Source organism: Pongo pygmaeus, chromosome 2 (assembly GCF_028885625.2).
Source record: "Pongo pygmaeus isolate AG05252 chromosome 2, NHGRI_mPonPyg2-v2.0_pri, whole genome shotgun sequence".
Classification (NCBI taxonomy): domain Eukaryota; kingdom Metazoa; phylum Chordata; class Mammalia; order Primates; family Hominidae; genus Pongo; species Pongo pygmaeus.
The window spans coordinates 33,199,842-33,222,444 of record NC_085930.1 but is presented as its reverse complement, the minus strand read 5'-3'; the positions used below and the strand labels follow the sequence as shown (position 1 = coordinate 33,222,444).

The window sequence follows — 22,603 nt, the reverse complement described above, 5'->3', positions numbered from 1 at the left end:
CCCAACTGAACAGTTGCTACTAAAACCAACCAAACACCAACCACCAGACATAAAAGTGAGTCATGAAGGATTCAAGACGGTCAAACAGGAATAGCACTGGTCTGCAGCTCCCAGCAAGACCGACGCAGAAGGCAGATGATTTCTGCATTTTCAGCGTAGGTACCGGTTCATCTCACTGGGACTGACTGGGCAGTGGGTGCAGCCCATGGAGGGTGAGCCGAAGCAGGGTGGGGTGTCACCTCACCTGGGAAACGCAAGGGGTTGGGGAATTTTCTCCCCTACCCAAGGAAAGCTGTGAGGGTCCCAGCCTGAGGAACTCCCACACAGATACTGCACTTATCCCACGGTCTTTGAAACTCGCAAACCAGGAGATTCCCTATGGTGCCTGCCCCACCAGGGCCCTAGGTTTCAAGCACAAAACTGGGCGGCCAATTGGGCAGACACTGAACTAGCTGCAGGAGCTCTTTTTTTTTTCTTTTCATACCCTGGTGGCACCAGAAACACTTTTACACTGTTGGTGGGAGTGTAAATTAGTTCAACCATTGTGAAAGATTGTGTGGCAATCCCTCAAGGGTCTAGAACTAGAAATACAATTTGACCCAGCAATCCCATTACTGGGCGTATGCCCAAAGGATTCTAAATCATTCTACGATAAAGACATATGCACACATATGTTTATTGCAGCACTATTCACAATAGCAAAGACTTGGAACCAACCCAAATGTCCATCAATGATAGACTGGATTAAGAAAATGCAGCACATATACACCATGGAATACTATGCAGCCATAAAAAAGGATGAGTTCATGTCCTTTGCATGGACATGGATGAAGCTGGAAACCATCATTCTCAGCAAGCTATCACAAGATCACAAAACCAAATACTGCATGTTCTCACTCATAGGTGGGAGTTGAACAATGAGAGCACATGGACACAGGGAGGGAACATCACACACCGGGGCCTGTCGTGGTGGGGGGCTAGGGGAGGGATAACATTAGGAGAAATACCTAATGTAGGTGACGGATTAATGGGTGCAGCAAACCACCATGGCACATGTATACCTACGTAACAAACCTGCACGTTCTGCACATGCAACCCAGAACTTAAAGTATAATAATAATCATAAAAATTAACCAGGTGTGGTGGCGGATGCCTGTAATCCTAGCTACTTGGGAGGCTGTGGCAGAGAATTGCCTGAACCCAGGAGGCAGAGGTTGCAGTGGCCGAGATCACGCCACTGCACTCCAGCCTGGGCAACAGAGCGAGACTCCATCTCAAAAAAAAAAAAAAAAAAAAAAGTGAGTCATCCTGGATCATTAATAAGCATCCAAGCCAGTCAAGACAGAACTACCCAGCCAGCACTCAACTCATGGTAAATAATAAACATTTGTCATTTTTCACCATTAAGTTTTGGGGCAATTTGTTACGTACCTACTGAACACATGAAAGTTACTTGTTAAACAATTAAATCACAGTCTGCTTGTCATTATAACTAGGCCAATTTATGAACCATAGTCTATCAATCAACATTTAGCAATACAAATCTGATTGGTATCTGTGGCCAAACATGACAATTTTTGTATGAAGGAAATATATCCTAATTTGCAATTAGGCAAAGAAGCCTTTACCAAGGTTTTTCTGCATTGCTATTAGACATACTATTTTTGCTTTCCACTCTCACCACTTATGTTCAGTAAACATACTTTTAATGTTTATCAGTGATAATATTTTTACCGTATTTCTCCTTAATATGAACTACCATTCATATAGGAAGAATGATACTTAACCTTGATCTGTAAAGTACATATTTAAGATGCAGTCCCACTAGAAAACGGTGCCCAAGTGAAGGCAACAGGCCGCTGACGGCGGAAAAGAAATGAGTGAGTCTTTGGTGGTTTTGATGTTGCTGAAGATTTAGTGGAAAAGCTGAGAAAGTTTCGTTTTCACAAAGAAATGAACAATGCTGCTATTATAATGAAGACTGACAAGGATAAACACCTGGTGGTGCTGGATGAGGAGCTTGAGGGTATTTCTCCAGATGAACTTAAAGATGAACTACCTGAACGACAACCTTGTTTCATTGTGTATAGTTATAAATATCAACATAATGGATGGGAGAGTTCCATATCCTCTGTGCTTTATTTTCTCCAGTCCTGTTGGATGTAAGCCTGAACAACAAATGATATATGCTGGCAGTAAGAATAAGCTAGTCCAGACAGCTGAACTAACCAAGGTATTTGAAATAAGAAATACGGAAGACCTGACTGAAGAATGGTTATGTGAGAAACTTGGATTTTTCCACTAATGTGAACTTCTGTGTTTCTAAAGTATTTATGTATTAACCCTACCATACTGGAGCCAGACATAAATACTTATTTGTGTCTAAAAATGCATTGTTACTTACAGTTTGTTTCTGCAGTAAAGAAAAATTCTTCATTTGTGCGAAGTTTGATCAAAGAGGAAATCATCTTCAGAGTAATGAAACTTTGTACAGCGTTTCCTAATATTGGTAATTATTAGGTGGATTACTTTTCTCCATGGACTTTTTGCACTCTTGTGACTAATTTCTATAATTTATGGTTCAGAATTTGTTACTATTTACAGACACCATTGGAATGTGGATATATTAGATTGTGAGAGACAACAGTTGCCTCCTTTTGACAAATACTGGATATTAGCAGTTTATTTATGAAAATAGCGTATTATCACTTATCAAATCATTGAAATTGATTTGGGGTCAAAGACTTGAGTGACCCAGTATTGAGCCATGAATAATTTACTGTAGCGTAACCTGCATTACAAGTACATTGATCAGTTCTGCATCTTGTTTGGTTTCCTGTATCTTTTTAATCAAGTCTAGAAACTATGTTCATCAATTACTAATTTTTAAGGTTGGGGAATTAGATTTTATGATGGAATTATGACTGTTAGCTTTTCTCCTTAAGGAAAATAGCATCTTAGTCTTAGAAATTGGTGGGTTGTAATAATCAGGGCTTCATTCCTTTTACATCATTTCTAAACAGGTTTGCATCTAGGTTAATAACACTTCATTTATAAAGCACCGCTTAATGTCCTGTGAACACTAATTATTTTAAATGTGTTAATACTGTGCCTTTGATTTGTTAGCTTTAAAGTTAGTTTAAGACTTTTACACTGCCAGTATTCCAGATTTGGTGAAATTAATACTTTTTTAAAGAGTCCAAATAAAATAATTTTCTAATGCGTATATCTGAAATTTATAATAAAATCAACTTCATATTTTAAAAATTCTGACTATCTGCTTGCATTGGTGAATACATGGCAGTCGAGAGTTAAAACTTTGGGTATACTTGTGATTAGTTTTGTGCCATAGGAAAAAATTAACTTAAAACTTTGGCCATAGTTAATAACGTTAAAACATCAATATCACGTCTTATATCCTAATGGTCAGAAGATATTCTGAACTGGATGCTTGAATAGTTAACTAAACCAGTCTTGTTAGATGATGGTATTCTTGGCATAAAGCAAGGATTCTGTTATCTGGCATACTTATAAAAACAAATATATAAGTAACCATTGAACATTAATTTGATAATAGGTCTAGAGACTCTGAAGACTAACCAAATTTGGTGAGTGAATTCTTATATTAAGAACATCTTAGTCATCTCAAAACTAGCAAAATTTAAATTTTGGCATGTTTTCCATTCATATGTTCTTTGTATTTTATTTTTGAGGTTTCTGTGAGAAGTAAAGATGGAATTTTCATGATATTGAATAGAACATCTTCTGTTCTCAACCTTGGCTTCACTAATTTAGAAGTCAGGAAGCAATAGAAAGTTAGTTGGAGATGAGGAACTTCTAGAGTAGGTGTTTGTTTTGGTTCTTGGAGGGAAAAGAATCATTATTCCAATTTCCAGAGAGAGAGAAAACCCACCCAGGAAGTTTAAGAATTCTTTAAACAGGTATTTTGATATTGGATAATAACATGCATATAATTCTGTAGAAATGCAAATGTAATCCAAGTGAGTGGAGAGTGTTTTTAATGTTTTTGAATGAAGGAAATGAGGTTTTGTTTCACCTGGTTTGCAGCAATAAGAGAAACTAGTGATGCAATAATGTATTTTTAAATGAAGTTCCTTATTTTTTCTTGCATGTTTTAGTTTTATTTTTAAATTTGGAGGTCCTCCATAATGTCAGATAATATTGACCTGCCACACATTAGAACTCTTAGTTCCCCTACTCTCTTTAACAGGAGCGAAGAGCTGTGATAAACCATGCTTTTTTGAGCTTGCCTGACTCCTAGTCAATAACATGTTTTTTGCAACACAACAGATTGAGGCTAAAGGATCAGTAGAACATTTTTATTTTATCTGTTCTATGGGGAGATTTACAAATCCCGTGCTCTAAAATGTTCTCAAACATTTGTATAGATTTCCCTTTCATCTTACTAAATTTTGCATTGTTCTTTTCAAGTATATTTCCTATTTAGTGTCTTTTTTCTGCCATCCCCCGAATAATAACTCCAGGTTTCATAATTCCAGTTTTTACATTCCGTGTCTTTCTGGTACAACCATTCCCATTCAGCCTTAATCATTCTTTCCTTTTTGGCAGCAACTTTTTTCCTGGGACCCTCCTTCATGGTCTTCTAAGTCAGCGTTAGTTTTGAAATTGTTGGCCCTGCATAAGTTCTGCGTAGCATCTAATGTCAAAATAAAATCAACTGGCAATCACAGTATTATTAAGTGTGGTTTCCATGACAACAAAAACACATATGAAGAAAACTTCTCAGGTTACTATGCTGAAATTCCAAAATGTCTGAGTTTTGAGTAGTGATCACTTTGTTCTGGTGTTGATGTTATTATATTAGGAAAAAAGTTGGATGACTGCTTTTGTTTAATTGACTTCTAAAATAAATGTTCAAATTGTCTAGTTCTAAAAGTTTACTAAATGCCTAGTGCAGTTAAACATACTGTTAAGGGCGTGTTGCTAAATTTTTTTACTGTCATTACTAAATAATCTGTGTGGCAAAATGTGTGTCAGCACTTTTCCCTCCCTTTTTATCTCCTATTTTCAGGAGTCAAATGTAGCCATAAACTGTATCCTTGTCTGACACTTTAGCTAAAAATTTCCAGTTAGGGGAGTTTATTACCAAATTAAATTTGGCTGTTTCCCCCCAACCCATATAGATATTAAGGAAGGTGTACTTAAAAAAATGTTTGAACTACTTTTAAAACCTGAGCAATGTCATTAATCCATATGTGGACTAGTGATGAATAGATATTTTCATAAAAGTTTAAATGCTGATATTTGGTGGAAGTAGAGGGTAACTTGCATTCTATAAATTCAAGTGTTCTTACTGTGGTTGCTTTCCCTATTTGTTCAATAAACTGATAATACTGGAATCTATAGAGTTTGAGCCATTACAACTTCTGTGAGGATGTGTTTCAAACATTTCTGGACAAATCTTATTTTGTATTTCTGAAAGAATGTAATAATCTTCTAGGCCACTTAAAACCAATGGTCCCAAGCTGAATATTCTTGAGAAATCTGTTTTTATTATGCCATTTGACATTTCAAATCAGTGCTTATAAACAGTAATCTTGTGACAGAAATTGTATTTTCTTGCTTTTTGGAGTATAATTCATGTAAATATTATTACTTGAATATTGTTTGAGATCATTAACATGCCAGGGCAGTTCCCACTGATTTCGATGGTCCAAAATAATCTCATTCAGGGGGCTTGAAACATTAATGGTTTAGTCTTGTGAATTTTAACAGTTCTCCGTCTTCATTTAAAAAAACCAACAACTGGCACAATTTCTTAAGCTGTGGTTTCAGTCTCTGCTAGTTCATATTGCATGTTTATTTTGGACAGTCTTTTGTTAAGCATGGTGCTTGTACTGGTTTAAATAAAATGTTAACATTAAAAGAAAAAAAAGATATAGTCCCACTAAAGATGGTGGCTTTTACTCATCTGGTATTACTAAGTGGACCTATTTGTAAGCTTGCTATAAGCTCACAGATGTGCTTGCTTTTATTAAGTCTACTTACTATATGAGCAAAATCTTATAGAATTAAATCTGAACTCATAGTCTCATTAGCACTGTATTCCAATCAATTTATGCTATGGAGATGGGGTCAGGAGGGGTAGAGTATATGTGTTTAATAGTTTCTGCTTTTTGTCTCTCCAACTGAATGCTCTTGTTTTATATCAGGGATGACAATGAAAATGCTTTTTGGAGCCAGAAAGGTTATAGAAAGGAGAGAAGCAGTACAGATGGGAACTGGTAAATCAGAAAGCACATGACCCCCGCAGGGAATGTCAGCTTAGAGTGGCCAGATATTCCAATTTTTTCAAGAGAAAATTCAATTCTTTTTTTTTTTGAGATGGAGTTTCACTCTTGTTGCCCAGGCTGGAGTGCAATGGCGCAATCTCAGCTCACCACAACCTCCACCTCCCGGGTTCAAGCGATTCTCCTGCCTCAGCCTCCCGAGTAGTTGGGATTACAGGCATGTGCCACCACACCCGGCTAATTTTGTATTTTTAGTAGAGATGGGGTTTCTCCATGTTGGTCAGGCTGGTCTCAAACTACCAAGCTCAGGTGATCCACCCACCTCGGCCTCCCAAAGTTCTGGGATTACAGGCATGAGCCATTGCGTCCTGCTGAAAATTTAATTTTTAAGTGAGCTCTCCAAATTTTTATATGTTTGCCACTAATTTAAAAAATTTAAGGCTGGGCACAGTGGCTCATGCCTGTAATCTCAGCACTTTGGGAGGCCAACTGGGGAGGATCACTTGAGCCCAGGAGTTCAGTACCAGCCTCTTTTTTACAGAGACTATATCGCGATAAAAAATAGAAAAAGATTAGCTAGGCATGGTAGTGTGTGCCTGTAGTCCTAGCTACTCTGGAGGCTGAGGGGAGAGGATCACTTGAGTCCAGGAAGTCGAGGCTGCATTGAGCTGTGATCGTGCCACTGCACTCCAGCCTGGACGGCAGAGCAAGACCCTGTCTCGAAAAATAATAATAAAATAAATAAGAAATTTTAGTGCTATTGTGTAATTCAAGCAATACACGTAAAATATAGCCAACAGGTACTGGACTGTATTAATAAAATGAAAATCCAGGTACCGGCATTTCCCCACAACCCTCTCATTTCTTTAATTATCCAAATATGATTTCTTGAATATTTAGGATAAGGGAAGAAAATTTTTTTTCTTGAAGTCTAGGTTTAGTTTTTAGTTGATCCTCGCTTTGTTGAATCCACAGATGTGGAAACCCAGGATATTGAGAGCAGACTGTACTGATGTGAGAAGACAAGAAGATTCACTTTCTGAGTCAAAGTGTAAGAGAAAAATCTCTCCTGCAAACCACATAGCCCTGCCATTGTCTGAGTTTGAAAGCTTCTGAAACTGTGGATGTGTTATGGTGCTGTGTTAAGTGCTGGATGAGCCTTGCCTGGCAGCTTCCAATTAATTGGGAATCTTACCTTGTCAGGTTCTGGTTATTCTTCCATAGCACTTTTACTGAGATTATGATAAATATAAAAACATTGCTGATGAGGATAATGGTTACAGGTACGATGAATGACCACAACAGTGGACTTTTTATAACACCATTGGGTTCTGGAATTGCCAGCCAGCAGCTGTGGAGGAAAAAAAAATTACTTCAGCAGACTAAGAAAGGTATACATACTGGTTCTTTGGGCTATTAACACTATTGACATTCACTCAACTGAAAGATCTGCTAAAAATTAACATCCCTCTGCATTTTATACATTTGAGATGACTTATGACTTTCAAGAATTCTACCCACTAGAAAAGTGAAATAATATACTATAACTTTAAACTGTCTCCTATTGATGGGCATTTTTTTTTTTTTGAGACTGAGTCTCGCTCTGTCGCCCAGGCTGGAGTGCAGTGGCGCAACCTCGGCTCACTGCAAGCTCCGCCTCCTGGGTTCACGCCATTCTCCTGCCTCAGCCTCCCGAGTAGCTGGGACTACAGGCACCCACCACCACGCCCGGCTAATTTTTTTGTATTTTTTTTTTTAGTAGAGACGGAGTTTCACCGTGTTAGCCAGGATGGTCTCGATCTGACCTCGTGATCCACCCGCCTCAGCTTCCCAAAGTGCTGGGATTACAGGCGTGAGCCACTGCGCCCGGCCTTGATGGGCATTTTTTAATATTAATGTTTAAAAAGAGTTTGAAAAAGTTATTTGACCTCACTGTACCTGTTTTGTGTTTGTTTTGTGGGGTTTGTTTTGTTTTGTTTTGTTTTTTGGTGGTGGTGGTTGTAGTGGTGTTTTTTTCTCATCTGAGGTGAGAATAATAGTAACCACCTACTGGCATTGTTGAAAGAATTAATTAATTCATTTAATAAATATTTACAGAGTACATATTATGTGCTAGACACTGTTTTAGACACCAAGGTATCAGCAGTGGACAAAACAAAAATCCCTTCTTTAGTGAGGTTACATTCTAGTGCAGAGAAATAGATAAAACAAAGTAAATAAAATACACAATATGTCAGATGGTGACAAATGCCATGGAGAAAAAGTAAATCAGGTAATGAGAGTAGAAATTACTGTGTATATGTGTGTGGAGGGGAGGGGTGTTTCATTTTAAATAGAGTGGTCAGGGAAAACCTCATGGAAAAAAGCTGTATTTGAGCAAAGACCTGAAGTAGATGATGGGGAAGGGTGTTCCAGGCAGAAATCACATCAAGTGCAAAGGCCCTGAGGTGACAGCTTAAGGAAGAAAAAAAGGCTAGTGTGGCTGAACCACAGTAAGTGGATAAGGTTAGTGGAAAGATACAAATTATGTAGGAGCTTTGTGGATGATTGCTTGTACCCTAGACAAGATGGAGAGACATGACATGATCTGTCTTGAGTTTTAAAAGCATTACTCCAGGTGCAGTGATGAGAGAACAGCATGAGCAAAAGTAGGAAATATTAGGTTGGTACAAAAGTAATGGCAAAAACTGCAATTACTTTTGCACCAACCTAATAGCTAGGAGTCTATTGCAATAATATGGGTAGTTTGGACCAGGAGAGGAGATGTTAAGAAATAGTCTGATTCCTGATATATTTAAAAGTAAAGCAAAATAATTTAATGATGGGTTGGATGTGGTATGTAGGGGAATTAAGAAGGACTCCAAAATCTGATCACCTAGAAGGATAGAATTACTATTAACTGGGGAAGACGATGAGATGAGCAGGTTTGGGAGGGAAGATGAGGAGGTGTCTATTAAACAGTCAAGTAGAGGTGTCAGGTAGACCATTACATATTACAATGATGTGAGAAGCTATGGCACATATTTGGCATTCAATTAATTTTATTTTCTTTCCCCTGGAGTTTTGTAAAACACCATTACTATACACTCGAAAGGATTTCTAAATTTTTTTTGCATTGGAATAGTTTTAATTTAAATTATTGGAAATCATATTTCTAATCTGAATGACCTAGGAGGAAACTGAGATGATGTTCTATTCTCTATAACGAATTTAAAAATGCAAAGGCATGCTTGCCTCTAACAGATACAATAATAAGTCCTTCCATAAATAAAATAGTGCCAAGTTTATCTTCAGGATGGTGGAGGTTGATCTGACAAATAGCTATGGACTTGAGGTCTGGAGAGCATTATAACTGGATACAGATGAAGTGTTTAACTCCTTAGTTTGCCATGGAACATAGGGAAAGAAAGCTTCAGTGTAAAACCAATACTTGAAAAATTTCCCCCCAATTATAATTCCCCATGTTAACCTCAACCCTTTGGGAATGTCTGAAACGGCCTACATGGTAGTGGTACAGAGAACTGGGGGTAGAGCATTAAAGAGGAATGTGGCCTGCCCTACATTCACCCTGTAACTGGGTCTATGCAGAGACAGCAGTACTTCAGGTAACTGGGTCAGGGATTTCAGGATGATTGGCAGAACTGGGAGCAACAGGGGAGTGCACAGGCTCTTGAGGAGCAACTGCTAGGAGAATAACTCAGGAAAACCAAAAATAATCCCTCCTGAGTCTCAATACATCCTGAAGAAATGTGGCCCTTGATGGCATGTGTGTAGGGTGGAAGGTGGGGGAGAAAGTCCAGGAGGAGGCAGATGCTTATGTCACACATCCTTTCCTCTCTCCCCAGCTTCTCTTATTATCAGTTGCCTCGTATCTTCCCCAACAACTAACACCGTAATCAGGAAAGGAGCTGCCCTTAATTATTTATAGCTCAGTGTGAATACATTGAAGTCAGTTGGCTTCTTTCTTCTGAAGACTTTTAAAGGAGTGAGTCTAGCCCTGTGCCTGGGTTAACACCAATTAATAATGCAATTTGAAGTGAATTACCTCCCCTGTGAGATATTTGCATCTTGGGTATCCCTAATTAGATATTTCTACTCGTGGCGTTAAAATTTTAAAACCTAAAACGATATTTAACCATAATCAAACGTAGTGTCTGGGAGCATGAAATAAGGCAAGGCAGCCAGCTCCCCAGCCTACAGTTGAGCATGATCAGCCCTGGGAAAGAGGTGAGTTCCCTGACACCACAGCCTTCCCTTGGTGTACTTGCCCATTTCCAAAAGTTTTGCTCTCATTTGTGTTGGTTTGGGACTGCAGGTGGAATTTGGAGATAAGAATAGTTAGATTTATAAAATGAGAAGGGAAGACAAATTGAAGAGCAGTTGCCATTTGGTAGCAAAAATGCATACAAAGAGTTGAGTCTCAGTTCAGCTCCACTTTCTTTTCTCCCCCACACAAAAAAAGCAAATGTCATACAGTCAGATGCTTCTGTTACAACAGTTAATTATTCACACTGGAATCACAGGAAGAATTTGTTATGTATGATAAATCATCATGAAATATTCATTAAAATCATATCAACATAGAACTGGTTTATATGAGTGAGACATATAGAGAGTGTTCAAGTTATTAAATGTTTTCATACTTGATTGATCCCTTGAAGTAACCCCAGAACAGGAATTACTATTATTATTATTCCCATTTTCTGGATGAGAAAACTAAGACATAGGATTACTAAGGATAATACCTATTGTATTATGATTTTCAGATTTAATGAAAGAAGACAAATTCAACATAAGAAAGTTCACATTTATAAATTTCGAAGTTGATTACTTGCTTTACAAAAGGACTTATGGGAAATCTCCATGTCATCACATTTAAAATACAATGTGTTCTTTGAGAATTTCAAATGTCTACCACTAAACACGACAATTATAAAGTGAAATGCAAATTACAGTGACACTTGGAGTCAATATCACTGAACAGTTACACTTTTAGGTCAAACAATTGGACATTTAAAAAAATATAAACTCACATTTTCTCTTGCCGGTAGTCTAATTCCCATTGTGGATTCTTTCCATTCTGAGAATAAATAACTCCCACTGTTATAGCCACTACTATAGCTGGGACTCCTATGTGATAAAGAGAGGCACAGAATTATGATTTATCCAGACTTGGATTAATTATAAAAGACCATACATGAATTATACATCTGACCCTCTTCAGGATGTATGTTGTTTTCACTGTGGACAAAATACAAAGTGATCCTACAGATGTGGGTTGACAGTGGACATAATTTTTCTCCAAGTGTTTTCCCTTCCCTTTTAGTGATGGCTCTACATGGCAATCCTATTTCCGGTTTCTTTGTAACTCTTACCAGAATTGTCATGTTTCAGTGGCATAGTTCCTCTGTCACTTGAATACATTTAAATTTAGATATCCCTAAAACAAGTCTTCCTTTGCTGGAACCCAATAAATTTTTCAAATATTTTTGCTTAAAGAGTCACTCTGATTGTCTTTCTTGAAACATTTCTTTTAAAGTAGCTGGAAGTTAATTATTTGTGGCCTAAATCTCAAATCAAATTAATAAAAAGAGATGTTAAAGGAAATTAACATTTTTAAGTTAGTTAAGTTAGTTTATGATGTATCTCGTACTCTTGCCTTTATCGCATCTGCCTCCTTCACTGGAATATAAGCTACTAGACAGAAAGTATTCTTAGCAATCACTATATTTTCTATCTCCTCTTAATTACGTCAAGGCCTTGGACTATTAGGCCTTCAATAAGTGTTTAAATTAAATGATTTCCACAAAATTAAATTCCTGAGAAAGGGGAGATGCAAACACTTACCCCATCCAATTAATGAGATGAAAAGAATGAAACGCTGAGGAAGAGGTTTCATGGTCCTTATTAGAAGGAAATAGAGCTGTGCAGCGCTGAGTGCGTTCCAGGTAAATGTCACTAACAGAAAATAGTGCAGTAAGGCGGCAATCGCAGTGCACATGGGATTCGGGATGTTAATGGTGTCTGTCCTGGGTATGTCATTATTGTCAAAGTCAATATTATTGATGTCACCATTACTTGTCTGCAAGTTCTTATTGGAGTTTTCAATTCCAAACACAAAGAGGAGGTTGAAAATCAACATTGATATGCACAGATTGACCAAAACCCAGGTTACTGAGGTTTTTCTGACTTTCCTGAAAATAAGTAAATTAATATAAAAAATTAAATGAAACACAACAACTGCACAAAACAAACTGCAGTGAAATTTCTGGGAACAAAGAATATTATTGCCCAATGTAAGTTCAGTTCATAGCCCAGTGGGGACAGCTGGTAAATCTACCTTCTCGATTACATCAGAAAACTATACTTTCCTCTTATCATTTCCACAAAGTCATGAGTTAAAGGATACAGGTTGACGTATCTTTTCTTGAAACTGTGTTCTGATCAAAAGTGATAGCTAATCTCCAAAGATGGCCCCCAGTGAACCTTACTTCCTGGTAGGTAGCCCTGTGTAGTCCCTTCACAGTAGCCTGGCCTGTACCTTGATTTAACTGATGAGATGCAACAGAAGGCCTGGCAGCCAAGGCCGACTTATCCATTAGACACAATAGTGCTTAGTGTTCATATCCCATAGTAATGTTTTAACTTCTTTTAGATTTAGAAGAAAAAAGAGAACTCTTAGCTCAAAGAATATTAATATACTCATCTTTGTACCAATGCAATCATAAAATAAAATTTTTAATCTTTCATTCATGAATGAAAGGTTCCACAAAGGCACAAGTGCCTGGGGAACATAAAAGTCATAACATGGCCCTCCAGGTGAGACAACCTAGTATAAAGGTGTACCGGGAGAACCTGCGCACTGGGAGGTGCGCACTGGGACCTGCGCACTGGGAGAACGGGGTGGAGCTGTGGCAAGTTCCCGCCCTTTGCAGAGGGGAGGAGCCTGGCCTCTCCTCTTCGGAGGAGGTATCCGTGGATTCAATCTGCACGGAGGGAAGCCTAGTAGCAGGACTCTCACTTTGCTGAGAGTCCTTGTTTCCCTTTTTTTTCCTTTTCACCCAATTAACCCTGTCCTTTTCACCCTTCAAAGTGTCTGTGAGCCTAATCTTCTATGGTCGTGTGACACAAGAACCCAGCTTTTAGCTGAGCAAAGGAGAAAGTCCTACAACACTGACAGCTTTTCCTTTTGTGCTCCTGGAGTTCTGAGCCACTGTGTAAAAAGCCCAGCCACCTTGCTGAAAAAAAAAAACTGCATGGAAGTCCTCTGAGACTGTATGGAGAGGGAGAAAGATGCCGCTGCCCCAGCATCCTAGGTGAACCTCCAGATGACTCTGGCCCAGCCGGCATCTGACTACAAGACTCCAGCAAGACCAGTAGAAAAATTACCCAGCTGAACCCAGACAAGCCACAAAATCATTAGAAATAATATGTGTTTCTATCCACTGAGTGTTGGGGCAGTTTTTTTAATATAACACTAGGTCATAAGTTCTACTCTAGATTTGCAAGCTTATGTGAAGGCCATCTGTAGAAGAGGCCCTATATGGAGTTTTAAAATTTTTATAATAGAAAACTCTGCACATTAGTAGATGAACTCATGTTTAAATGTAGAGAAAAAGTCTCTTGAGTTTTAAAATGTAATTTATCTTTAAAACTCACTTATAAATTTTAAAATAAGGCCAAATACAATTTTTTAATAATTTCCCATAACAGTGTAATAGCTTTAAAACAAAATTAGGTAATATTCAGCTTACTTTACGTTTAAAGAGTGAGGCTTCCATGAAGATTTAAATTAGGTAAAAATATTTTTAATTTGTTTCATGGCCTATCGTTACTGATGCTATTCTTTATAATTTAAGTAGACTAATGATTACTGTTTTTTTAAATGGTTTATACACAACAACATTTCACATATCTTTTCCGCAAGACTTTTCAGAACTTTATTTTCATCAAGAATCTCCCTAGGACTAATGTTTCAAGGACCAAGAAATTTTGGGAAATGCTTGCTGATTGTCAGATGGTCAAGATGTCCTGAACCGCACTTTGAATGTAAATTATTCCCAAGGACTGTCCCTTTATTGGAAGATATAATTTCTGGGTGTACAACCAAGTGCTCTTTAAAATTGCCTTTTTTTCCCTTCTCATGCTTACCTAATGTCTTTGCTCTAAAAGAGCAGCTGTTTCTCTTATTTTGTCTGCAGGCCGACCTTGTTTACCAGTAATCTTCAGAAGGCAGTATGAGTGAGTGTGTATGAGTGTGTGTGTGTATGTGTGTATGGTGTGGTGTGAGTGTATGTATGGTGTGGTGTGTGTAGTTCATGTATATATTCTGTGCTAGCCCACATGTGTGTCTTCAGATTGGCAGAGAATGCAAGATTTCTCTTAATAAAGTTGATCTCAAAAGTAAGACATGATATTCTTTTTTGTACATGTATTATTTTCCGTATTGCTTAAAGGCAGATATATCCTTATATCCCCTTAAAGGCATGTTACACTTTCATGTATACTACGGCAGACAGTTCTACACCAATAAAAGTTATAAAATCTCTACTCACTACCATCTAAAGCCTTCTGGATTTTTCAGACTGCAAGACCTCTTGGAATACCATTTCCCAGGTCTATTACTGTGCCTAAAGTTCTAACCTTTAAGTACCTCTCTATTCTTAATAACTCATAATTTGATGAAGTCTATTTGCCCATTATATATTCATTATGTTTTTATGATGTTTCATCATGACCTCTCTTGATCTTTGGATTCCCACACTGAACAAAAAAGCTTTCATTCAAACAGAACTCAGTCCATCTGCTTGACATTTTAGTTGAGATTTCTGGACAATTCAAAATTTCATTAAATCTATTGAGAGGTTTAATGACCAGAACTGCAAAAAGTACTCAAAAGAATCTTTTTATATAACAGTAAGATTAGATTCTAGTTTTTAATCTAATTTTATCAATTATAATCCACAGGAAGAAGAGGTGATTTTCAAATAGCCTGGCCCTTCTTATAGATTATTACTATATAGATGCTCCTCAACTTACAATGAGATTGCATCCCAATAAACCCATCAAAAACTAAAAATATCATTTCAACTTACCATATTTTCAGTTTACAATGGGTTTATTGGGACATAACCCTATCATGAATCAAGAAACACCCTGAATGCTATCACTTTTGCACCATCTTAAAGCTGAAAAATCCTAAGTTGAACCATGGTCAGTAGGGGACTGTCTGTATTCTGTGCATTGTTATTATATGGGAGCCTGTCCAAGAACAAAGAAAATTTTATAATTTAGGATTTTAAAATCAATAAAATTTTGTCTTTATTTTTGTTTTTTTTTTGTCTCTTTTTTAAAAAAAATTTGTTTGAGATGTGATCTTGCTGTATTGCCCAGGCTCGTCTCAAACTCCAGGGCTCAAGCAATCCTCCTGCCTTGGCCTCCCAAAGTGCTGGAATTACAGGTGTGAGCCTCCATGCCTGGTGTTTATTTTTATTTTTGTTTCCTGATGAATTTTAGTGGCATCTATGGTTGCATAATTGTGCTAGAAAACATACTGATGAAAGAGGAAGAAAATCTGATGACAAATGAAAAGAGTGAGGTTTGGGCAAAGAAACTAGTTATGCAGCAGTTATGATTCATCCCTATGGGACCAAATAATTGTCAGTACAACTGTGGTGATGGTAGAAATACAAATAATGAGACAAATTTAAGAGGTGTTTAATTTTATATGACAAACATGTAATTTTCCTTCAAGGCACTTAACCACAATTTGTAACTACATATTCAGTTGTGTAGATATTTTTATAATGTCTGCCTTCTTCCCCCAACAGTGTATATTTCATGAGAGATGGGAGATTATCTGTCTGTTCATAGTTTTGTATTCAGCTCCTTACAACATAAGCACTCACTATAAAACTTTTAAATGAATGGCAAGAGACTCATTTAATCTGAAAAGTGGAAGAAAAGGAATCGAAAACAATTCTGGCTCTTTGGAGAAATGGCTGGTTCAGGTATGAGGCAGAGAAAGTGAAAGATGATCATTTTGCTGTGATTGAAATAAGGAAGTGACTAAAGACTGAGACATGACAAAACAACATGAAGGGGCTCCCTCTGGCTGCACTGGGAAGTATGCTTTTTACAAAAGAGTATAGCAAACAAATATAGAAAGAAAGATAGCCTAGAAAAATCACCATTTTTCAACCACTAATGTAATAATTTGTTCCAGTAAGGATGAGTAACAAGATCATTAAGTAAAAGATTTTTGGGAAACAGGATATCATGCAGCCTCAAAGTGGCACCCCACGAGTCATCTATTATTTACACAGGGAAAAAATGTGGAAATCTGGCAGACATCAATTTAAACGAGGAATCAAACTTACAGCCAACAATAATGGGACAAACTGATCTGCACTTCTTGTTGAGTCACACTAAAAAAAAAATCCATGATTACAGTATTCCCACCAAAAATAATTAACCTGCATCTCTTCATGAGGAAAATTTCAGACAAATCTTCATTGTGGAACATTTTTCAAAGTAACTGGCCTGGATGCTTGAAAAATTTCAATGTCATGAAAGACCAAACAAACATGAAATGTGAAGTTGACAGAGGAAACACACAGTAAACAGAGTAAATTAATAAATGAACAAGCTTCTAAAAGATCGCAGGCAGTTAAAAAAAATGTAGCATGTGACAAAAAATAATGAATGGGATACAAAATTGGACCTCGAATGAAGGGGTCAAGGTGGAGAGAAGTATTTGTTTATAGGTCATTATTTAAAATTAGACTTTAAAGTATGGGATTCAAAAACTTTCACCATTTGAAAACTCTATATATTTTTGAAAAACGTTTCACCATTTGAAAGCTTGATATATTTTTTAAATTACTTTTTTTAAAAATCGCTGTTTGCAATGTCTCTTGCCTTTGCAAATACGAATTGATAGGCATGGTTCTATTCAACACTAAGGAATTATAGCATTAATGAGCTGCAGGACCACATAAATTTTACATGACAAACTTGTAAACAAGTGGCATATAATTTTCTTTCAAGGCACTTGCCACAATTTGTAATTACATATTTTTTTGTGCGTATTTCTTAGCCTTTCCAGGCCTGAATGTCCTCCTCTGTCAGACAAGAACCTCTCTGAGTTCTTGTCTAGTTCAAAGATACTATATTCTTATGAGAATTCTCAGAGTAAATTATATCAAGATAGCAATTTCTCTTCTGAAACGAGCCTGCTTCTACTCTTACCTGGTGACAATCTGAAATATAACTGTGAGAGCCAGACCAGTAACAGACAGTGCACATCCAACGTTGGATAATATGTCAAGTGATTTGGGGTATTGATAATCCTTCTTGAAAGTCTGAAAAACAAGTTAAGACTCATATTTTTAAATAATCATCCCTGAAATGTTAATGAAAGTCAACATCACAGAGTTACATGGGTCAAAATAACCAGACAGTGGCCAGATATATCTTCCTTTTGTAAAGCTCTTGATATATTAAAAAGTGAAATACATCAACCCCTTATTGCTGAGCAGTTTACCTGAAGTGTACAGGCTTGAGAATAATTACCTAACTAATTCAGTTAGGGAAAAATATACAGTCACACCTTGGTATTTGCAGGGGGACTGGTTTCAGGACAACTTGCAGATGCCAAAAGCCATGCATCTTCAAGTCCTGCAGTTGGTCCTGTGGAACCTGCTGATGTGGAAAGCTGACCTCCATATACCAGTTTTACACTCTGAAAATACTGTGTTATTTTCCATCTACGTTTCCTTGTGGATGCAGAACCTGCCAATGTGGAGGGCAGACTTTTTTATTGAAAACAATCCACATATTAAGTGGACCCACACTGTCCCATGTGGTTCACAAGTCAACTATTTATACTTTTCCTTGATGTCTAAAATCAAAATTGTTTGAATTAGATCTAAATTGTCAAAAGTTGCCTCACTTATTCATGACATTATTTTTATGTGTAACTGGATTCTAAGTATATCTAAGCGGGTGCAGTAAAAATAAAGTTGCAGAAATATTTTCATAAATATGGAAAGATGCTCATACCCTGTTAATTTTTTAAAGGAAGCCTTATTTTTATGTAATATGGCTACATATCTCTCAACATGTTTGTGTATATATATATATGAAAATATGTACCATATGAGTATGTAATCTTAGAAATCTGGTGACATAGGGGTGCTGGTCACAGAGTGGGTTGGATATGTATAATTCATTTTGCTTATCTGTATTTTCTGATTTTTAAGTTGTTAAAATTAGAAAAGCAATGTATACTTATTTGTAAAATATGAAAGGAATATAGAGGCATAATAAAAAAGCATATGTTCCCTTATACTGCCAGCTACCCCACACCATACCTACTTCTTGAGAACCTATCTTTTTTTCTTACATGCTTAAAAATACTATCTATGTCTCTTACACAAACATACAGGGGTTTGTTAACATAATAGCATTATGCTCGAGTTGCCATTTTACTTTTTCATAAACATTTTTCCATATCAGTACATTTTTGTTTAGTGTATACTTTCATACTTTATGCAATGCCTGTGTATTGCTTTTATAGAAATAAAATAAAAACAGAATACAAATTTAAAAATAAAACAAAAAATTTATGTTATTTCTTGTGTGTAGTGTACTAAGTAGATGCAAAAAGGATCATAAGATTCATAGGTCTTCAGATTTTAAAAATAATATTTTCACTCAGAGCCGATTTGCTCTTACTTTACGTGCAATTTTAATCAGCCATTTAAAAAAATAATGCAAACCAAAACTAATTGCAAGTGTAGGTACATAGGCATTGAGGCAGTCAGATACTAATGAGAAGAAACAGCTGAAAGCCTAACCTCAAGAAAGTGAAAAGATAACTATAATAAACTGTATCATTTAACATGTATAGCAACCTGAGGTTTACATAGCTCACCAATGATTCTATGACTTTGAGATATCAAAAAGTTAAATTTTTCTTCTGTATCTCCTGATTGAGAAAGCAGATCTCTATGTAATACAAGTTAGAAAAGAAATAATCCAAATGAATTAAAATAAGAGAGCTTTTACAATTAAAATGAGAAAACTACAGTTATCTCAAAAAGTTTTAAAAAGCAAGGTTCTATGCTTTGATAATGCAAGCTATACCAGTATGTTCTACCAGTCTCCACTGGCTTCCCAAATATGGCTATATTATAGCTACTGGGGAATGAAAACATCTGCTTCTCCTTGGGAGATTCATAGCATTAATAGTCCCTTACTAAGGAGAAGAACACTCTCCATAATTCCCCATTCCATTGTGTATAAAAAACATTCCATCAAGTACATAAACTAACTTTTTTTTGGTTCACCAGAATAATAGATTTCTGGAAATAGAACATACAGAAACCCCTCTTCTTACAAGGGTCAGCACAAGAACCTTGAGAGATGCATGCACAGCTGCACACCAGAGCTAAGTATTATCAGTTACTTGCACAGTATAGCTTTAGAGGTAAAAGAATTAAGGAATACAAGGAGAAACTAGGGGACAAATTGAAGGAATTGAAGAGTTTTTTCTTTTATACCTTCTAGCAAAAACTTAGTAACTTGAGCAATTTCAGTGGGAAAAGCTTTGGGTAACTGATTTAAACTGTCCACATACAGCTAAGTAAATATTGAACCTGTCTCTGACACACAGCTATACAGCTTTACCTCTGGCTATAACAACTTTATGCTTCAGAACGTGTGAATTAGTTGAAAGGAGCCCACCAGCTTTTCTTTTGCACATGGACTCCCTTCCCATGATCAAATACATAGTTCTGACCTCTCTACCCTAAGACCACATAGCAAAAGGTTCTATTCTACTTGCCTTTACCTTAGTCCTATTTTTTTGTTTGTTTTGTTTTGTTTTCAAGACGGAGTCTCACTCTGTCGCCCAGGTTGGAGTGCAGTGGTGTGATCTCGGCTCACTGCAACCTCTGTCTCCCAGGTTCAAGCGATTCTCCTGCTTCAGCCTCCTGAGTAGCTAGGATTACAGGCGTGCACCACCACGCCCGGCTAATTTCTGTATTTTTAGTAGAGATGGGGTTTCACCATGTTGGTCAGGCTGGTCTCGAACTCCTGACCTCGTGATCTGCCCGCCTCGGCCTTCCAAAGTGCTGGGGTTACAGGCGTGAGCCACTGCGCCCGGCCTTAAGTCCCATTATTTTATTTCTTGTTTTTCTATTTAATCTGAGTTGAGAATCTATGTAAATTAAATCCCAAAGTTATCTCCAAGGCGCACATACTAGAATTGTGTATAAGGAAAATTCTCATCTGGAAAGAGATTGCTATGTATATCCTTACCATTAATACAGCAAAATTAGTAGTATGGTTGCAGCGGCAGCGCAGGAATCCATCAGTGCCCTTGTCTTTTTGACAGCCATATGTGTCCCAGTCCTTCATTGACAAATTCCAATAGACACAGGCATAGGAATAGAGTTGAAATTCTTTTTGGTTGTACTGTGAATTGATAAGACAATTACAATTACTATTTCTAAATACTTAATTGGGTAAAAAAAATCAAGTAGTATAAGACAGTCATCTGAGAAATGAATTAAATATATACTAAGCATTAGCATATTCATTATGATTAAGGAGAGGGAAAAAAGGAGATAAAATTTAAATTAGTTAACTTTGCATTTAGTTAGTTTGACAACAGATATGGTTGGGAGGAATATTTAAATAGATACATCAAAGAACCTTTTGAAGAGTTTTGCTGTACATTTCTTTTATTCAACATATCCCTGCTTTTGGTATTCAAGAGTGGTCTGAATTTTTATTATTTCTGTTCATGGAATCCCCCCGCCTCCTCCTACTCTCTTCTTCCCCTGTATTACTCTACTCAGTCTCAGCTGCCACCATCAGAAAGAAAGCATGAGGACACTTTTTTCTTGCACCTGCAATGAAAAACTCACCTTTGGACTAAAGACCATGTCAACAGTAGCACTCTGATCTTGCTCATTTTCATCAGTTTTGCTTGAGATAATTTTTTGACTAAAATCTGATTTAGCTGTAAAAGTTTTTGATTGGAAAAGCTTGTCATTTTGATAAACTACAAAGCCGCATGTCTTGGTGTAATCTATAGGGAGAAAAAGACATTAAAATCAGTAAGTGCCCTGTAGGGTAAACAAAAAACAATATGTCCAATATGTCACGTTATTGTAGAAGTGCATGGCTTCTTAATATTTGAGTAAAGTACAGTAAAAATGGTTTACTGGTTGAACCTTTACTTAATTGCAATATGTAAGTAACACATATAACCCATGGCGGGCCATTCCACCCATATTAATTTTTTTTTTCTGAGCTTTAGTTTCCTTACCTTCTACACAGGAACGAGAATTTCTGCCTAATCCACCTCAAAAAGGTATTGCAAAGATCTCATGTATAAAGTAAACGTCTTGTTTTATGCATGAGAGATGGAGAGAGTGAACACAACATGTGGGTAGCCCCAGCCCATGTTGCCTCCTGTAATGATAAAATATGAGACAGGAAATAGCAAAGCTTGGGACACCAGGATGGCTGAGCCCAGATGAGGTCGGTCTCCTTTTCAAAGGGGACGAGTGGTGTTAAGTCACAGCGCGAGGCGCTTAAGTCACTTTTTCTGTGGAGTTTTTGAGGCAGGCACTCTTCACCATTTCTTCAACTATTGTCCCCTGCTCTGTGTCATGACAATCATGGGCTTCTCCCAAGGCTAGCAGGCTACTGTGAAACATCTTCTGGACACTGGAAAAAGGAATCAGCTGTTCATCAAAGATCCTGAAAGACCATCGCTGCTGCGGAGGGTTTTGCACCTGGCCCATTGGTGGCAGCAGTCAAAGAGAACGAGGACTGCCTCCTAACACCTTATACAACTGTTGGCGTATTTAAAACAGCAGAAGCATCAACAGTATACATTTTAACTGAATTAATTTCCTAAACTCTGTTGTCTTTCACAAGTGATAAAAGGAAAACGTTGTGGTGTGGGACCATAGTATTCAGTCATCTGATTTGAGAGGGAGACAGGCAAGGCCCCGACAACCCCCAAATTGTCCTCCTCTGTGGCCACTGTTGGAGCCTCCACCTGGAGAGAAAGGGATGGGGTGCTGTCTTTTGTTCACAGTACATCGACATCACCAAATTGTTTCTCCTGGACACTAAATGAAAAGTTAACCCTAATAATGGAGCAAGGTTTCTTTTTATTCTTTCTTTAAAAATAAAAGAATGAGACTAGGCACAGTGGCTTATGCTATAATCCCAACACTTTAAGAGGTTGAGGCAGGAGGATCACTTGAGCCCAGGAGTTTGAGACCAGCCTGAGCAATATAGCGAGA

General features: G+C 37.2%; 1 protein-coding gene and 1 pseudogene across 2 annotated transcripts in view; one reads left to right on the top strand and one right to left on the bottom strand.

Moving 5' to 3' along the window:
- ADGRG7 (adhesion G protein-coupled receptor G7) overlaps nucleotides 1-22,603 on the bottom strand; it is an 83,810-nt gene that overhangs the window by 25,081 nt on the left and 36,126 nt on the right. For both annotated transcript variants that reach the window (XM_054479872.1, XM_054479873.1), the window contains 6 exons: nucleotides 21,209-21,372; nucleotides 20,598-20,753; nucleotides 17,523-17,635; nucleotides 12,120-12,466; nucleotides 11,306-11,402; nucleotides 7,468-7,623 (listed from right to left, as the gene is read on the bottom strand). In XM_054479872.1, the coding sequence (XP_054335847.1) occupies nucleotides 7,468-7,623; nucleotides 11,306-11,402; nucleotides 12,120-12,466; nucleotides 17,523-17,635; nucleotides 20,598-20,753; nucleotides 21,209-21,372 (1,033 nt within the window). The remainder of the gene's footprint in view (nucleotides 1-7,467; nucleotides 7,624-11,305; nucleotides 11,403-12,119; nucleotides 12,467-17,522; nucleotides 17,636-20,597; nucleotides 20,754-21,208; nucleotides 21,373-22,603) is intronic.
- LOC129032529 (glia maturation factor beta-like) lies at nucleotides 1,877-2,338 on the top strand (annotated as a pseudogene).